At 47.8% G+C, this 19,323-nt stretch overlaps 1 protein-coding gene across 1 annotated transcript; it reads right to left on the minus strand.

Moving 5' to 3' along the window:
• Positions 1–15,158: 15,158 nt before the first annotated feature.
• On the minus strand, positions 15,159–19,288 carry LOC109252957 (sialic acid-binding Ig-like lectin 14). Its single transcript, XM_019425457.2, has 7 exons — positions 18,462–19,288; positions 18,014–18,397; positions 17,565–17,840; positions 17,321–17,368; positions 15,924–16,181; positions 15,693–15,828; positions 15,159–15,564 (listed from the first exon to the last, which is right to left on the minus strand). Exons 1-7 carry the CDS (start codon positions 18,496–18,498, stop codon positions 15,522–15,524), a joined length of 1,182 nt encoding a protein of 393 aa, XP_019281002.1. The 5' UTR covers positions 18,499–19,288; the 3' UTR covers positions 15,159–15,521.
• Positions 19,289–19,323: the final 35 nt, after the last annotated feature.

Consider the following 19,323-nt stretch of genomic DNA (forward strand, 5'->3'; position numbering starts at 1 on the left):
CCCCCCCCCCCCCCCCCCGCCCTATCTTGTCACTCTCCAGCCCCACCTCACCCGCTAGGACTCTGAATCTTTCCTGGGGGACTGGGTGGGGTGGGGGGAGGCTACCTGGTGCTTGGGATGGCAGAGCTGGTCCTTCTGGGGGTCCCCTGGGGGTGGGGAGGGAGTGGAAGGTGGGTGAGGCCATGGGCCCTGGGTGGGTGGAGGGTCGGGGCTCTCCCGCTGGGCCTTAGGTGGCTGAGGAAGCAGAAGTGAAAGTGTACAATGAGCCTTTCTTCAGACGGGGGGCCCCTGGGGAAGGAGGGCAGTGGGGAACAGCAAGAGTGGATGCAGGAAGGGGGTTGTGGGGGGTGGGCGGCTGACGGGGTCTTGCCAGTTAAAACTCAGAATCTCCAGTTAAAGTTGACTTTAGAGAGCAGGGGAGGGCCAGAGAGAGAGGGGGACAAAGGATCTGGAGCGGGCTCTGTGCTGACAGCAGAAAGCCCCATCAGGGGCTCCAACTCACGAACCGTGCAGATCATGACCCTAGTTGAAGCCAGACACTTAACCGACTGGGCCACCCAGATGCCCCAGTTAAAGTTGACTTTCAGTTAAATGATGAATGATTTTTTTTTTTTTTTTTTAGAAGTATGTCCCAAATATCTCAACGGGACATTGTTATACTAAAATTATTCGGCGTTCATATCTGAAATGCAAATTAAACTGGGCGCCTTTGTGTTTTTATTTGCCAAATCTGGTACCCCTAGGCTGGTGTCAGTCCCACCCCTTCCTCCTCACTGGGAGGGCTCGCTGATTTCCGCCCCCAGGTCCACCGGAAGCACCCATGCCAAGACCTCAGTCCACCTCTCAAGCTCCCCTTCGTCTTCTGCCCTAAGGTTGGATGCACCTACTGGTAATACCTGTTGTGATGGGAGCACCTGCCCCCACAGTCAACCTCCGTGCCTGGGACCTGGTGTGTGCAGGTGCCACGCGGCCTCCTGAGGACACAGGCAAATCAGTCACGGTGTCTGACCTCAAGGGGACCCAGTTTGGTAAATGAAGCTTCTGAGAAATGGAAAAGCACTGAAGTGCTCGTAACTGCTCCCCCTCGCTGCCACCCCCCAGCCAATGCTGGGACAGATGTTCACGACAAAGGCATGGTCACTTCTTCCTGGGAAACCAGAAGAGGCCTCCTGGAGGAGGTGACCTGTGGCCACCTCTGTCCTTGCTCTCGTGTCACGTGCTTGGGCTGCCGTAACAAAGCACCACAGACAGAACAGCTCAAATGACAGAAAACATCTTGCCTGCAGTTCGGAGGCTGGAGTCCAAGACGAAGGCGTCAGTAGGGCTGGAAGAACAGGTTGGTTGCTTCCCAGGCCTCTCTCCCTGGGGTGTAGACATCATCTTCCCACTGAGCTCTCACGTGGCCATCTCTCTTTGTGTGCCTGTGTCCTGATCTCTTCGTAGAAGGACACCAGTCCTGGGGCGCCTGGGTGGCTCAGTCGGCCAACTCTTGATCTCAGCTCAGGTCATGATTTCACAGTTTGTGAGATCGAGCCCCAAGTCAGGCTCTGGGCAGCACAGAGCCTGCTTGGGATGCTTTCTCTCTCTCTCTCTCTCTCTGCCTCCTCCCTGCTTGCACTCTCTCTCAAAATAGATAAACATAAAAAAAAAAAAAAAAAAAGGACACCAGCCTACTGGACTTGAGCTTGCTCTATGGCCTTGCTTTAAGTGAATTACCCATTTAAAGGCCCTATCTCCACATACAGTCACATTCGCAGGTACTGGGGTTAAGGCTTCAACATATGAACGCGGCAAAGGGGGCACAATCCAGCCCCTAATACCCACCTCCTGCACTCTGATCCAGGTCCCCATTGCCCAACCTGGGCTCTATCAGGGGAGAGCCAGGGTCCCTTTTCCCAGGGTAGGCTCTTGTCTAAAGATATCACAGCATGGAGCTCACAGAGGAGGGGCCTCCCAGAGAGGAGGGAGGACGGGGTCTTGACATGGGTTTGCCCTGATTGTGTGCAGACAATTCCTTGATTTTCAGATTGTACTTAGTTGTGGAAGATGATAACATGGAGGAGGGGGGAGATTTGAGTCCATGGGATGTCCCTGTACATTTCTTTGCAACTCCTGTGAGTCTAAAGTTTCTTCAAAATGAGGTTAAAAGCCTGGGTGGCTCAGCCAGTTGAGTGTCTCTTTTTTTAAAAATTATTATTATTTTAATGTTTTTGTTTATTTTTGAGACAGCGAGAAAGCACGAGCTGGGGGGACGGGTGCAGAGAGAGAGGGAGACAGGAACCAAAGCGGGCTCCATGCTGACCGTAGAGAGCCCGATGCGGGCTCAAACTCACGAGTGGTGAGATCATGACCTGAGCCGAAGTCAGATGCTTAGCCGACTGAGCCACCCAGGTGCCGCTTTTTTTTTAATTATTTTTGAGAGAAAGAGACACAGAGAGCATGAGCAGAGAGAGAGGGAGACACAAAATCGGAAGCAGACTCCAGACTCTGAGCTGTCAGCACAGAGCCCGATGCTGGGCTCAAACCCACGAACCATGAGATCATGACCTGAGCTAAAGTCAGACACTTAAATGACTGAGCCATCCAGGCACCCAGATCTGACTCTTGATTTCAGCTCAGGTCATGATCTCACGATCATGGGATTGAGCTCTGTGTTGGGCTCCATGCTGAGCATGGAAACCACCTGGGATTCTCTTTCTCTCCTTCCCTCTGTTCCTCTCCCCAGCTCACTCTATCTCTCTCTTTCAAAAATAAAAATAAAAAGCAAGCCAAAATAGATAACCACAAAACACAACAATAAACGAGCTGATGACTGTAAATTGTATCTCAGCCCTGACCCTTCCCTGTCTATTAGACACCTACTCAGGAATCTGCAGTGTGCATTTCAAGCTTAACATGCATCATGCAGCACTATTTCTCACCACAAGCCTGCTTTTCATCTCTCTAAATATTATGCGGCACCAAGCCCTGCCCACACCTGAGCATTGGCCTGACGGCTTCCTTTACTTTCTTTACTCCCATGTACAATTACCCACAAGACCCATCAGCTCAACTTCTTAGGTATTAAAAAAATTCCATCCACTTATCCCCACCCCACTACCATTCATTACTCTCATCCAAGATGTCTCAATCTTAGCACCATTGACACTTTTTTTTTTTTTTCAATTTGGGGCAGTTGCCTGGGTGGCTCAGTCGGCTAAGCATCTGACACTTCATTTGGGCTCAGGTCATGATTTCACAATTTGTGGGATGAGCCCTGTGTTGGACCCCACACTGACAGCACGGGAGCCTGCTTAGGATCCTCTCTCTCCCTCTGTCTCTGCCTCTCCCTTGCTTATCTCTCTCTCTCGCTCTCTCTCAAAAATTAAAAAAAAATTTTTTATATAGAGAGAGAGCGCAGGGGAAAGGCAGAGGGAAACGGAGAGAGAGAATCTCAAGCAGCCCCCACTTGGAGCTCAATCTCATGACTATGAGATCATGACCTGGGCCGAAATCAAGAGTTGGATGCTTGGGGCGCCTGGGTGGCTCAGTCGGTTGAGCGTCCGACTTCAGCTCAGGTCACGATCTCACGGTCTGTGAGTCCGTGAGTTCGAGCCCCGCATCGGGCTCTGGGCTGATAGCTCAGAGCCTGGAGCCTGCTTCCGATTCTGTGTCTCCCTCTCTGCCCCTCCCCTGTTCATGCTCTATCTCTCTCTGTCTCAAAAATAAATAAACGTTAAAAAATTTTCAAAAAAAAAAAAAAAAGAGTTGGATGCTCAACAGACTGAGCCACCCAGGCTGACCAGCACTACTGACATTTTGAGTCAAATAGTTCCTGAGGGGTGGGGTCCCTGGCAGGATGTTCATCAGTAGCCCTGGCCTCCAGCCTTCAGATGTCAGTAGCACCCCGTCCACCCCAGCTGTGACAACTAAAAACACTCCAGACATTGCCCCCTGTCCCCTGGATGGCAGAATCACCCTCAATGGAGAGTCACTTCCTGGGTCCAAGCCATCACCCTCACTCATCTGTAAGACAGCAGTGACTGATTGATTATTCCTGCTTCTAGTTTGCTCTCTCCAAGGTGCCTTGTCAACACAGCAGCCAGAGTTACTTTTCAATTAGGGACACCTGGGTGACTCAGTCGGTTACCCATCTGACTTCAACTCAGGTCATGATCTCGTGGTTCGTGAGTTCGAGCCCCGAGTTCAGCTCTGTGCTCACAGCTCGGAGCCTGGAGCCTGCTTCCAATTCTGTGTCTCCCTCTCTCCCTCTGCCCCTCCCCTGCTCCCGTGCTCTCTCTTTCTCTCTCTCAGAAATAAATAAACATTAAAAAATGTTTTCAAATATAAATCAGACCGAGTCCCTCTCTTAAAAGTTGCAGGGGTGTCCTGTTATATTTAGGAGAAAATCCAAACTGCTCACCCTATCTCCCGATGACCTCCCCAAACTCACTTTGAACCCTCTTTTGCTTTGCTTTTGCATTCCACCAGTAATCCCAGCTCTGTTTCTCACATTTACTAAGTTTGTTCCCACTTGGGGGGCAGTGATGTGTGACACTTGGGGTTGTCACTTCCAGGAATGCTCTTCCCGTGGCTGCCCCTCCCACTGTTCTCAGTTCAGAGTTGTCCCCAACATTTCCCCACCCCCACACCCTTCTGAATTTCCTGTGGCTTCTTGGGCCTCCCTCAGAATTCTCCACCCTTCCTCAGTGTGACCAGATCACCTCTGCCCATCCCCCAGCCTTGGCCAGACAAGGGCCAAGCAGCTAGCTGAGGCCATGAGAATCTTTTTTGGGCCAAAGAATGTTCAGATTTTTTCTGAAAGTATTCCTTTATTTAAAAAAAAAAAATGTTTAGGGGCGCCTGGGTGGCTCAGTCGGTTGAGCTTCCGACTTCAGCTCAGGTCTGATCTCACAGTCTGTGATTTCGAGCCCTGCATCGGGCTCTGTGCTGACAGCTCAGAGCCTGGAGCCTGCTTCAGATTCTGTGTCTCCCTCTCTCTCTGACCCTCCCCCATTCATGCTCTGTCTCTCTCTGTCTCAGAAATAAATAAACATTAAAAAAATTTAAAAAAATAAATTTAAAAACATGTTTATTTATTTTAGGGGCACCTGGGTGGCTCCTTCTGTTGAGCGTCTGACTTCGGCTGAGGTCACGATCTCCCAGTTTGTGAGTTTGAGCCTGGCACCAAGCTCTGTACTGACAGCTTGGAGCTTGGACCCTGTGTCGGATTCTGGGTCTCCCTCCTTCTCTCTCTGCCCCATCCCTTCTTGTACTCTGTCTCTCTCTCGCTCGCTCTCAAAAATAAATAAATGTTAAAAAAAGAAAATGTTTATTTTGGGGAGAAGGAGAGCCGGTGAGGGGCAGAGAGGGAGGGAGAGAGAGAATCCCAAGCAGGCTCCAGGCTGTCAGCACAGAGCCTCACCTAGGTCTTGAACTCATCTTGACCAGAGCAGAAATCAACTGACTGAGCCCCCGAGGCACCCCTGAACGGATTCCTTTAGAACAAACACCCAGCCCTGCAAGCCTCCCCTCTTGTTTCATTAATAGATGTTGAGCATGGGCTCAGGCTCCCTCCACCCCTGAACTCACAATGGGGTCAAAGGTAGATAGGTGGATGGGTGGGGGTGGGGGGTAGGTAAAGGGGCGGGAGAGGTTGGGGAGGGGAGAGAGAGAGGTAATTAGTTCAGGATTCTGCCCCAGGAGGGTGCAGGGATGTGGACCTGAGGACCAGAGCCATGCGAGGCAGGGTCCCAGTGCAGGATGAAGAGTCCAGGTCTGGCTGTAGTGGAGGCCCTGAGGGTGGTGAGGAGCCTTTATCTGGGGGAGGGGGCATCCTAGACAAACCCACCCCCCAACACGCACACACACCAGCCTCTTCCTGCCGCTTGTCCCGCACGCGACCTGTCCCTGGGGCTTCCGTTGCCTCTACTGCAGCTCCGCACGTAGCCCCCAGGAGGCGCTCCGTCCCCGCAGCTCCGACTGACCCCTCTGGAGCCCCAGGCCCCAGGGTCTGTGCGGTCTTGGTCCTGGAGAACTCGGGGAGTATTTCTCCCGTGCCGCACACATTTGCAAACGGGGCTCTTCCCAAAAGGCTGCATTCGTTCTCACTGCACCTAGAAATTATGACTGCTCCTTTCACTGCACCTCAAGAAACACAGTCTCTGCCAGGGAGAGCCTACTAAAGCAGTCACGGGAACCACTCTTCTTCCTTCCCCTGCCACAAAATAATTTTATTTTATTTTTTTTATTTAAGGTTTATTTATTTTTGAGAGAGAAAGGGAGAGCGGGGGAGGGGCGGAGAGAGAGAGAGAGAGAGAGAGAGAGAGAGAAAGCAAGCTTCCTGCCTGTCAGCCCAAAGCCCAACATGGGGCTCAAACCCATGAACCATGAGATCACGACTTGAGCTGAAGCCAGACATTCAGCTGACTGAGCCACACAGGTGCCCCTGACCGCCCCCCTCCCAATTTTTTTTTAAGTTTATTTTTATTTATTTTGAGAGGGAGAGATAGCGAGCAAGTGGAGGAGGGGCAGAGACAGAGGCAGGGAGAGAGAATCCCAACCAGGCTCTACATTGTCAACGCAGAGCCCAACTCAGGGCTCGAATTCACGAACCGAACTCACCTGAGCCAAAGTCAGGAGTCAGAGGCCCAACCAACTGAGTGGCCCAGGGGCCCCTACCCTCCCCCAAATTTAAAACACTTCAGTACTGCCCCTGCTCACACAGTGTTCTCAAATGGAGTCCCACCCAGGCACACTCACCATGTGATGGCCGCATAAGAAAACACATTCCTGTGTTATCTTCATCCATCCAGCCGCTATAACAGAATTACCACAGACCGGGTGGTTTAAGGAAGGAACACTCACTTCTCTCAGTCCTGGAGGCTGGAAATCCAAGATCTAGGCGCTGGCAGATTCCATGTCTGGTGAGAGCCCACTTTCTAGTTCACAGATGACCATTTTCTAAAACGCCATGCCCTCATGTGGTGGAAAGGGCAAGGGAGTCTCTGGGGCCTCTTTTATACAAGGGCGCTAATCCCATTCATGAGGGTGCCACCCTCATGACCTAATGACATCCTAAAGGTACCACCTCTTACTATCATCACATTGGTGGGTAGGTTTGAACATACAGATTTTGGGGGGACCCAGTCTATAGCATGTGGTCTTACTCAGGTCCCACTGTCTAGGTTGGGGTCGTGTAATATCACACACAGGCAGACTCAGCGGGGCCTTCCCTTTTCTCTTCAAGTCAAGATGGCATATTAAAAAGCAAGATGCTGAGAGAAATACTGATCTAGGATACATTTGGATTCGCTAATTTCTAGTAAAGGGAAAATTCTGCAGGTTCAGTATTTTATTATCAGATGTGATTGCTACTCACTGGTGTGTGTTTTGACACTCAGTGTGAAGTATCCGTTTTCCAAAGTGAAATGCCAGCTCTTTACATGAAGAAACAAGACTATCGGTGATGTGATCCCCATTTACTTCTCAACTTCCTATCTTTTTACTCTATTATTTTCATTTTTTCCCCTTTAATAAAGAGTAAAGCAGACCCTGCTGGCATTCACAGCCAGGCCCCGGTGTTCTCCTATTAAATATAAATGATCATCAGTAAAACTAAAAAGCAACTGACAGAATAGGAGAAGATATTTGCAAACGACGTATCAGATAAAGGGTTAGTATTCAAAATCTATAAAGAACTTATCAAACTCGACACCCAAAAAACAAATAATCCAGTGAAGCAATGGGCAAAAGACATGAATAGACACTTCTCCAAGGAAGACATCCTGATGGCCAACCGACACATGAAAAAATGCTCAACATCACTCATCATCAGGGAAATACAAGTTAAAACCACAATGAGATACCCCCTCACATCAGTCAGAATGGCTAACATTAACAATTCAGGCAACAACAGATGTTGGCGAGGATGTGGAGAAAGAGGATCTCTTTTGCACTGCTGGTGGGAATGCAAACTGGTGCAGCCACTCTGGAAAACAGTATGGAGGTTACTCAAAAGACTAAAAATAGAACTACCCTATGACCCAGCAATTGCACTACTAGGTGTTTATCCAAAGGATACTGGTATGCTGTTTCGAAGAGACACATGCACCCCCATGTTTATAGCAGCACTATCAACAATAGCCAAAGTATGGAAAGAGCCCAAATGTCCATCAATGGATGAATGGATAAAGAGGATGTGCTATACACATACAATGAAGTATTACTCAGCAATCAAAAAGAATGAAATCTTGCCATTTGCAACTACATGGATGGAACTGGAGGGTATTATGCTAAGCAAAATTAGAGAAAGACATATCATATGACTTCACTCATATGAGGAATTTAAGACACAGAACAGATGAACACAAGGGAAAGGAAGCAAAAATAATATAAAAACAGGGAGGGGGACAAAACATAAGAGACTCTTAATTATGGAGAACAAACAGAGGGTTACTGGAGGGGTTGTGGGAGAAGGGGATGGGCTAAATAGGTAAGGGGCATTAAGGAATCTACTCCTGAAATCATTGTTGCACTGCATGCTAACTAATTTGGATATAAATTTAAAAACATAATAAAATAAAATAAAATAAAATAAATATAAATGATCATGGGACACTTGGGTGGCTCAGTCGGTTAAGCATCCAACCTTGGCTCAGGTCATGATCTCGAGGTTCACCAGTTCAAGCCACGCATCGGGCTCTGTGCTGACAGCTCAGAGCCTAGAGCCTGCTTCAGATTCTATGTCTCCCTCTCTCTCTGCCCCTCCCCACTCGTGCTCTGTCTCTCTCTCTCTCAAAAATAAAAAACCTAAAAAAAATTTTTTTTAAATGATCTCACAGGATATCACACCAGACGAGTCCACTCTGTGACTGAGATGGAACAAGCTAAGGATGAGGATTCTCCATAGTCCTGTCTTAACACAGACACAAACAAGAACAGTCTAAGCTACAAAATGACCACACAGCAGCCCACCCCACCCCGCCCCTAATCCAGAGTAACATGAATGACTGCGCGAATATTTACCAAATGTGGTTTTAGCCTTTGCTATGGACTGAATGCTGTATCTTCCCCCCACCATTCAAGTGCTGAGGCCCAAATCCCCGGTGCCGTGGTATTTGGAGGTGCGGCCTTTGGGAGGTGATTAGGTTAGGAGGGTAGAGTTTCCTGAATGAGATTTGTGTGCCCTTATAAAAGAGACCCTAGACGGCACCCTTACCCCTTCTGGCACATGAGGACAAGTGAAAAGCCCTCCATGAACCAGGACGTGTGTTCTCACAAGACACCGGATATGTTGGTGTCTTGGTCTTGAATTTCTCAGCCTTCAGAACTGTGAGAAATAAATTTCTGTTGTCCATAAGCTACCCAGTGTGTGGTGCTTTGTTATAGCGGCCTGAACTGACTAAAACAGATACCCCTGGGAGCTCAGAGACATCACTTGGTGAGCTGGCATTTATTCATGTAACTAAAACCCTTGTCAAGCTATTAAACATTTCTGTCATTCCAGAAAATACTATCCATCATGCCCTTCCCTACCAGTACCAGTATTCAGAGTTAGAGCCTCTGCCCTGTGGATAGGGGGCAGCTTGAAGAAGACAGCCTCTAACTTCTCAGCTGTGTTCACCTGGAATTTAGGGTCTTCAACACGTAGCTGGCAGGGGATGAGAAGTGGGGTAGCCGCCTGCCCTTTCATAGGAGGGTGCTGTGGCCCTCAACTTCAGACTTGGAGGAGAGGGCGCCTGTATTCTTGCTTCATCCCACTGGAATGGAGTTTCTATCATCCTGAACCAGAACAGGAATGGGAGTGGAATCAGCAACATTATTCTTAAAAGCCAAAACTGGGAATGATTGAAATGTCCCTCGGCTGGTGAATGCATAAATGAAATGTGGTGTATATTCATAGAATGTAATAACATTGAGAATAAAATGCCACTAACTAATGGCATGTGCTCTAACATGTTTGGACCTCAAAAACCTAATGTCTGGTGAAAGATATCAGGCACAACAGACTTTATATTATGTAATTCGATGTATATGAAATATTCATAAAATAGTTCATTAGAGACTGAAAGCAGATCAATGAGTTCCTGGAGCTGTGAAAGCACTGGTATTGATTACAAATGGGCACAAGGGTCCTCTTTAGGCTAATAAAAATGTGTGACAATGACTACACAACTCTATAAATTTACTAAAAAAGCCATTGAACTGTACACTTACAATGAATTAATTTTGTGTTATATAAGTTGTATCTTAATAAAACAGTTATTAAAAATTCAAGGGGGTGGGGGAGCACCTGGCTGGCTCAGTCAGTAGATTATGTAACTCTTAATCTTGGGGTTGAGAGTTGGGTGTAGAGATCACTTACGAAAATTAAAATCTTTAAAATAAATAAATAAAAAACATAAAAGACTTAAGAATAAACCTAACCAAAGAGGTGAAAAGTCTATACGCTGAAAACTATAGAAAGCTTATGAAATAAATTGAAGAAGACACACTAAAAAATGGAAAAATATTCCAAGTTCTTGGATTGGAAGAACAAATATTGTTAAACTGTCAATACTACCCAAAGCAATCTACATATTCAAAGCAATCCCTATCAAAATAACACCAGCATTCTTCACAGAGCTAGAACAAACAATCCTAAAATTTGTATGGAACCAGAAAAGACCCCAAATAACCAAAGCAATCCCGAAAAAGAAAACCAAAGCTGGAGGCATCACAATCCTGGATGTCAAGCTGTATTACAAAGCTATAAGTATCAAGACAGTATGGTACTGGCACAAAAACAGACACTCAGGATCAATGGAACAGAAGAGAGAACTCAGAAATGGACCCACAAACACATAGCCAACTAATCTTTGACAAAGCAGGAAAGAACACCCAATGGAATAAAGACAGTCTCTTCAGCAAGTGGTGCTGGGAAAACTGGACAGCGGCATGCAGAAGAATGAACCTGGACCACTTTCTTACACCAGACACAAAAAGAAACTCAAAATGGATGAAAGACCTAAACAGAAGACAGGAAGCCTTCAAAATCCTAGAGGAGAAAGCTGGCAAAAACCTGTTTGATCATGGCCGCAGCAACTTCTTACTCAACACATCTCCAGAGGCAAGGGAAACAAAAGCAAAAATGAACTATTGGGACCTCATCAAAACAAAAAGTTTCTGCACAGAGAAGGAAACAGTCAGTAAAACTAAAAGGCAACCAACGGAATGGGAGAAGATATTCGCAAGTGACATATCAGATAAAGGGTTAGTATCCAAAATCTATAAAGAACTTATCAAACTCGACACCCAAAAAACAAATAATCCAGTGAAGCAATGGGCAAAAAGACATGAATAGACACTTCTCCAAAGACGTCCAGATGGCCAACCGACACATGAAAAAATGCTCAACATCACTCATCATCAGGGAAATACAAGTTAAAACCACAATGAGATACCCCCTCACATCAGTGAGAATGGCTAACATTAACAACTCAGGCAACAACAGATGTTGGCGAAGATGTGGAGAAAGAGGAACCCTTTTGCACTGCTGGTGGGAATGCAAACTGGTGCAGCCACTCTGGAAAACAGTATGGAGGTTACTCAAAAAATTAAAAATATAGAACTACCCTACGACCCAGCAATTGCACTACTAGGTATCTATCCAAAGGATACAGGTGTAGTGTTTGAAAGAGACACATGCACCCCAATGTTAATAGCAGCACTATCAACAATAGCCAAAGTATGGAAAGAACCTAAGTGTCCATCAATGGATGGATGGATAAAGAGGATGTGGTATACACATACAATGGAGTATTACTCGGCAATCAAAAAGAATGAACTCTTGCCATTTGCAACCACGTGGATGAAACTAGGGGTATTATGTTAAGCAAAATTAGTCAGAAAAAGACGAATATCATATGACTTCACTCATATGAGGAATTTAAGACACAGAACAGACGATCACAGGGAAAGGAAGCAAAAATAATATAAAAACAGGGAGGGAGACAAAACATAAGACACTCTTAATTATGAAGAACAAACAGAGGTTTACTGGAGAGGTTGTGGGAGGGAGGATGGCTAAATGTATAAGGGGCATTAAGGAAGACACTTGTTGGGATGAGCACTGGATGTTATACATAGGGGATGAATCACTGGGATCTACTCCTGAAATCATTATTGCACTATATGCTAACTAACTTGGATGTAAATTTAAAAATTGATTGATTAATTTAAAAAAGAAATAAAGATATTTTTTTAAATTAAATAAATAAATAAACAAACAGTCTGCTGGAGACTTCTGCTTCTGAGCATGAGAGAGTCATAGGGTCCAGAATTATCCTCCTGTAAACAACTAGGATATCAAACAAAATACAAGAAACTTCTCTTTTCATACATGGAAGAAGGGTGATCCTTGAGAGAAGGACAAAAATGAGGTGAACCATATAATCACCGAGGTTTTCTGTGAGGAGTTTGTTTGTAGATAGCAGAGTAAGAAAAAGGGTAAGGGCACCATGAAAGGGACTGAAATTTCACTGAGTTGAGCAGCCAGACTTTGAAGGTTAGGAAGCTGATGCGGCTAAAATATGTAGGTCAGAGTTTCAGACAGGAGTATCATGGAGAAAGGGTTCAGAGTCTCCATGAAAGGTCCTGGAGTCGTTGGATCTGCGCAAGCATAGGGTGAAACCCCATGAACCCAAATGAGAACAATTTCTAAGGAGAGAGCAATTACCAGAGAGTTATTAGTTGGAAGATTCCCAGAGCTCACAAAGGGCTTGGACATGTGTATATTCCCTCCAGCCAGAGTAAAGATACCTTCTTGAATCTATGGAGTATTCAGTGAAAGCTCCAAAAGGGTGATGGCATTCAAGTGACAGAAAATTAGCCCAACACTAGACCTATCTTAGGAGGGGCTAAAATTAAAAAGTCTTAAAAATATTGGCCCAACATGCTAGTAACCTAACTGCCTTTAAAAAAAAAAAGACCAATGTTTTTAAAGAAATACAACAAAAGCATGCAGTCAGCCACATAAAACTGACACTGTCCAGCACTCAGTGAAAACTTACCAGACATACAAAGAATTATGAACACGTGACACTCAACAGAAAAATTCATCCAATGGGATCAGGGTCAGACATGACACAGGAGGCAGATCTAGGAGACAAAGACATTAAAAAACTGATTATAAGTATGTGCCATATATACTCCAGGATGTAAAGGAAAACGTCACCATTATATGGAGAAGAAGTGTAAGATTAAAAAGAAAGGAAATGTAACTTAAAAAATTTTTTTTAAGTTCATTTACTTATTTTGAGAGAGTGAGAGAGAACAAATGGGGAGGGGCAGACTGAAGGAGAGACAGAATCCCAAGCAGGGTCTGCACCATGAGTGCAAAGCCCAATGCAGGGCTTGAATTCACGAACCGTGAGATCAAGACCTGAGCTGAGATCAAGAGTCAGACGCCTAACCGACTGAGTCACCCAGGCGCCCCAAAGGAAACACAACTTTTAAAGAAGAAAATAAAAAAAGAAAGAAAGAAAGAAGAAAATATATTATCTGAGATGAGAGTTCCACTGAATAAGATCAACAGCAGATTCAACATTGTAGAATGATCGGTGAACTTGGAGATGTATCAGTAGATCCTGTTCAAACAGCAGAATATAGAGGAAAAAAAGGCTGGAAAATGGCAAACAGATGTTCAGGGCCCTAAGAGATATTATCAGGCCACATAACCATATGTAAAAGGACAGGCCCAGAGGATATGAGAGAATAAGAATAGAAAAAAAGAATTGAAATAAATATTGGCTTCAATTTTTACAAGTTTGATCAGTGTTATAAATCCACGGATCCAAGGTACTCAACAAATTCCCAGCAGGATAATATTTTCTCTCTCTTTGTTTTCCCCTCTACCACTCCCCCCATCTTCCTGTCTCTTCCTTCACACACACACACACACACACACACACACACACACACCCGAAGGCATATATTAACCAAATGATTTAAACCCAGGGAAAAAGAGAAAATATTAAAACCAGCCAGAGAAAAAGACAAACTACAAACAAAGAAAGATAAGAATTACAGAATTCTCACAAGAAACTATGAAAACCGAAAGAATTTGAAGAACTGAAAGGGAAGACAATGTTATCCTAAAATTCTTTACCCAATAAAAAATATCTTTCCAAGCTAATGTAAACAGAAGCTTTTAGACAAAAAAGAGCTGAGAGAATTCGTCACCAGCATACCTATGCCACAAGAAATATAAGAAAATATTTCAGGCACAAGGAAAGTGATGCTGTAGAGAAATCTTAATGTATACAAAGAAATTAAGAGCAATCGAGTGGTTAATATGTGGATAAACATGAAATGGTTTCTTTTTCTAATAAAAGAGATCTCTTTATAACAACTCAGGAAACAACAGATGTTGGCGAGGATGCGGAGAAAGAGGAACCCTCTTGCACCGCTGTGGAGAATGCAAACTGGTGCAGCCGCTCTGGAAAACAGTATGGAGGTTTCTCAAAAAATTAAAAATATAGAACTACCCTATGACCCAGCAATTGCACTACTAGGTATTTATCCAAAGGATACAGGTGTGCTGTTTCGAAGGGGCACGTACACCCCAATGTTAATAGCAGCACTATCAACAATAGCCGAAGTATGGAAAGAGCCCAAATGTCCATCGATGGATGAATGGATAAAGAAGATGTGGTATATATATACACAATGGAGTATTACTCGGCAATCAAAAGGAATGAAATCTTGCCATTTGTAACTACGTGGATGGAACTGGAGGGTATTATGCTATGCAAAATTAGTCAGTCATAGAAAGACAAATATCCTATGACTTCACTCATAGGAGGACTTTAAGAGACAAAACAGGTGAACATAAGGGAAGGGAAGCAAAAATAAGACAAAAGCAGAAAGGGAGACAAATCTTAGGAGACTCTTAAATACAGAGAACAATCTGAGGGCTGCTGGTGAGGTATTGGGTGGGGGTGGGGGTCAAATGGGCAAGGGACATTAAGGAGGGCACCTGTTGGGATGAGCACTGAGTGTTCTATGTAGGCGATGAATCGCTAAATTCTATTCCTGAAATTATTATTATGCTATATGTTAACTAATTTGGATTCAAAAAGAAGGAAGAAAAAAAGAAAGGAAACATCAAAAAAGAGAGAAAAAAGATCTCTTTAACATTCGCTGTTTTAAAAATAATAATATTATGAGATTTATAACAATATAGTATGGGGTTGAATTATGGGCTTATCCCAACCACATTAAGGTAGAAGCAAAATGTTACAAAGGGGCTACGTAATTCAAATTAATAATAACAAAGATTTATCCATCCCCTCACTTGCCCTCTCCCGCCATTGGTGCAGAACCACCAGGAAGCTTCTCGGGCAGCGGAGGTGAAGAGACTTTAGTTCTGGAGAAGAGGCAGGGCCACGCCATCCAGCACCGCCTTGCTCCACAAGAGCTGTGCCAGGGTGAGTCTCGGGATGCGATAGTTGGATGGATCTTCAGCCGTCAGGCATCGGCATCACGGCGAGGAAGGGGGCTCACTTACAACCTGCAGCCTTATGCTCTTTGGAGCCTGTGAACCTGGTGGAAAACACAGTTCCGAAATGAGAGACTAGTTCCATGGAGGGTTTGCTCTGGAGAGGACAAGGAATGTGACGTCACCCAAGGGGTCACCCAAATCTGGGACGTCTTGAGAAAGGGCTTCTCACCTGGTGTAGTAGATCCAGGTGAGGCCATAGGTGAGAAGGAAGCCAACCCCCATGAGGGCCCCTCTGAGCAGGGTGAGGACAAGAGGCCAGGTGTTCCACGGCTCCCCAGATATCGGGGGGCAGGAACAGGAGATTCCTGGGGCAAGAGGATGGGAGTGAGTTTCCTTAAGTCCACACCTTGGTCCTGTCCACAGCCCCACCTCGGAATGCAGGTGTCCTGCGTGCACTCACCCTGCACAATTAGGTTCAGGGAGACGTGGTTGGAGCCCCACGGGTGCTGAGCTCGGCAGGTGAATTCTCCTCCATCCCCCAAGACCAGCCGGGGCAGCACTAGGACCCCGGGATCTGAAGGCTGGGAGGGGCTCAGGGTCAGGCTTCCCCGGGACCAGCTCAGCCTGGCGGGGAAGTGGCTGTCAGTGTCACAGACCAGGCGTAGGGACTGGCCCTCCTCAACTCGCAGAGAGGTGGCATTGCCCAGGGCCTCTGGGACTAGGGGACAGAGAGAGTCAGAAGGGCAGGACTGAGAGCCCCTTCTCTCCCTCTGTCCTTCCACAGACACGGGGGGTGGAATATAGTGTCTCGCAGACAAGTGTTCCAAGCTAAGGCAAGTAAGAGTGAAGAGCCATCGGGGAGGTGGGGACAGGTACCCGGTGATCCCAGGACAGGCAGATGGACCGCTGAGCAAGAGTTGGCCATGTCTAGACCTGGCAGAGAACATCCCAGGACGTGGACTTGGTGCATGATGCCGAGGAGGGGTGTGGACACAGGTAGGTCTGACCACTTGCAGGGAAGATTCGGAGGCTCACACACAGGTGATGCTCTCAGCCTTTCCTCTGAGGGCCACGGGGAGCCATGGGAGGGTTTTGAGCAGGGGAGGAACAGGGTCCGATCTGGGGCATGTAGAGATGCATTTGGGCACAACTGCAGCGGGCAGGACGGGGAGGGGACAGAGACTGAACAGAGAAGGCTGGACCAGGGTGCAGGTGGTCTCACTGTGTCCAGGTAAGAGAGACAGAGGCCCGAGGCGGGGCTGCTGCTGTGGGGGTGGAGGAAGACAGCCACTGTGACATTTTCAGGAAGTCCAGTTTGCAAAACTCACTGAGTCATGGGGAGTGTTGGGCGAGGCACAGAAATGTCTAAAGTGACTTCCAGGATATTGACTCAGGTTGTTCAGGAGGAAGGCCCTCCCACCAGTGGCAGGGGAGTGCACTCAGGACAATCGGGACGGGACAGAGATCTGTGAGGGTCTTCAGGGCAGACGTAGGACTGGAAGCACCAGGGGACGGGCTTACCCACGGGGTCACGCAGGAAGCAGCCAGAGGCCCGGAGCCTGGCAACAGGAAGCTGTATTTAAGATGCCTTGTGGGACAGTGTAATGTCATGGTCACAGGAGAAGCGGAGAATCAGGAAAAGGGAATGATGGCAATGAGGGGAGAGAGGTCAGGGGAGAGGAGGCAGCCATGGTGACAGCAAACGGTGGAATAGGACTCACAGTGATTCCAGAGAGTCCGGCCAGGGGGCGGGACCAGGGAGGGGATAAGGAGCCATGGGGTTTCATTCCATCAGACCCTTACAACATTCCCTTATCTGACCTCTGAGACATCAGTTGTGCCCCAGGTCTCTCCCACCTGTGCTATTTCCCCTGAAGATGCGGATGGTCAGGTTCTGCGGAGCATCTGGAACAGGAACAAATAATTGGTCACCTGCAGTATTGTGAGGTGGTCACGAGCGGGGGCGGTGGGGGCCGGGTATTCTCTCCATTTGAACCTGTGCTTCCAAGAATACTCCCTAAGTATCCCGCCCAAGCCCTGCCTCCCCCACCCCCAGCACCCACTGTCCTCAGGGACCCTGGCGTCCTGGCCTGGCACTCACAGGACACGTTGAGCTGGATGGTCCTCTCTGTGCTAACGTTAGCTCCGGGGAATCTCACTCGACAGGTGAGGTCGGTGCCGTGGTCCTGGGGCCCTGGGGTGAGGGTGAGCACTGAGAAGTGTGTCCTGTGGCCCAGGGAGGTGAGGGCATCCCCGATCCAGGAGAAGGTCGGCGGCGTCCCCTTCTTACAGGCCCAGGGCACGCTACAGGTAATCTTCTTGGGCTGGCCAGATTCTAGGGGCCCCTGGATGTGGATGTCAGGTGTCCGTGTGAGAGCTGAGGGAGAAAGAGAGACAGAGACGCAGGCCCTGCGTGTGTCCCCAGAAGCAGCCTCTATACCAGGCCAGCCGTTTCCTCCCAGCCAGGATTGAAATCAGGGGGTCCCCTCCCGGGCCTGCCCTGGGGCCCTCAGGACCCATGCATGTCCTCTCCTTGACCCCACTCCTTACCTGTCACACGCACAGAGAGCCGGTTCTTTAGGAAATTATATCTCACAGACGGCCCTCTCTCCACCCTAAAGAAGTATGTCCCCGAGTCCCTTCTCCGTGCGTCTCTGATGTCCAGGGAGCAGTCGTAGTCCCGGGGGTTTCCGAGGAGGCGGAATCGACCCTGGGTCTCCTTCTGCACTTTTCGACCTGGGTTGTTTGTGGCCACTGGAGCATCCTGTGCTACATTGGCCCCTTCCCGGAACCAGTAGCCATACACAGGGTAAGAGTCATTCCAACTATTCAGGGGATAGAGGAAATTGCAGGGCACGGAGACGCACAGACCCTCCTGCACCACCAGTGACTCCAGAACCTGCAGCCAGTATCTCCTCTCCTGAGCCCGGGACCCTGCAGGGAATTGAGTGTCAGTAGCGGCCCCGCCCGCCTGGCCCTCTCCCCTCCGCCCACTCACCTGCCCACAACAGGGGCAGCAGCAGAGGCAACAACATCTTAGAGACAGATGTCTGGGCTTCCTGTGGGTGAAGAAGGGAAGGCAGAGGGAGGCTGAGGGGGGCCCACGGGAAGCTGGGGAGGAGCACCAGGCCTCATGATTTCGCAAAAGGGGAACTGCCGCTGCGGAGCTCACCTCCCATCTGCAAGGTGCTGGTGACCCCCCGCACTCTCTCCTGGAGACCCAGGGAGGAGAGACCAGGAGCAGAACGCTGTGTCCTGCCCCCCGTCTCCACTCTTCCCTCCACCAACGGGGCCTGGACCAGGACCTCTGAGAGCATGTGAGGCATGGGACACGGTGAGTCTCCTAAGATCTTCCCATCTGAGGTGTTGTCTGAGCAGTGTTGTCTACACCAGGGAGCTAGTCAACTGCTGTCTACACCTGGAGGGCCAGAGCCTCATCCAGACCCTCGAGTGGTCGGTCCTGCAAGGTGGAGGACTCTTGAGGTCTGTGAACATCCGGGGTAGAAGGAAAGAAGGGATGCTGGGTGAAGTGAAGGCAGGAACCACTCATTCATTCATCCATTCCCCAAATGCTTAGTGAACATCTGTGTTGGGGGAGCTGGAAACACGACAGATGAGTCTGACCAGGTCAATCCGGTGACAGGGTCCCCACCCACGGTACCACTTCCTCCCTAGACGACGGTGCTGTCCCCGTGGGGTGCAGAGCTGCAGGCATCTGTGACTTTGCTATGTGTCCTGGTGGCCTACTGGTTATTTTCTAAAAATCCAAGTGCAGGATTATTTTGGACTTGCGGTAAACAGGAACAACTCTTTTCAGGTTGCAGAACTTAAAGCGGTTCCCGTTAAGGAACCACCCCCCA

This window comes from Panthera pardus, unplaced genomic scaffold, assembly GCF_024362965.1.
Source record: "Panthera pardus isolate Hobbes unplaced genomic scaffold, ASM2436296v1 HiC_scaffold_18, whole genome shotgun sequence".
Lineage (NCBI taxonomy): Eukaryota > Metazoa > Chordata > Mammalia > Carnivora > Felidae > Panthera > Panthera pardus.

Coding starts and splice junctions, on each gene's coding strand:
- LOC109252957 (XM_019425457.2), bottom strand. CDS start 18,498: ATGTTGTTGCCTCTGCTGCTGCCCCTGTTGTGGGCAG. Junction 18,398..18,461: donor GCTGCCCCTGTTGTGGGCAG/GTGAGTGGGCGG, acceptor AATTCCCTGCAG/GGTCCCGGGCTCAGGAGAGG. Junction 17,841..18,013: donor GCTCTCTGTGCGTGTGACAG/GTAAGGAGTGGG, acceptor TTTCTCCCTCAG/CTCTCACACGGACACCTGAC.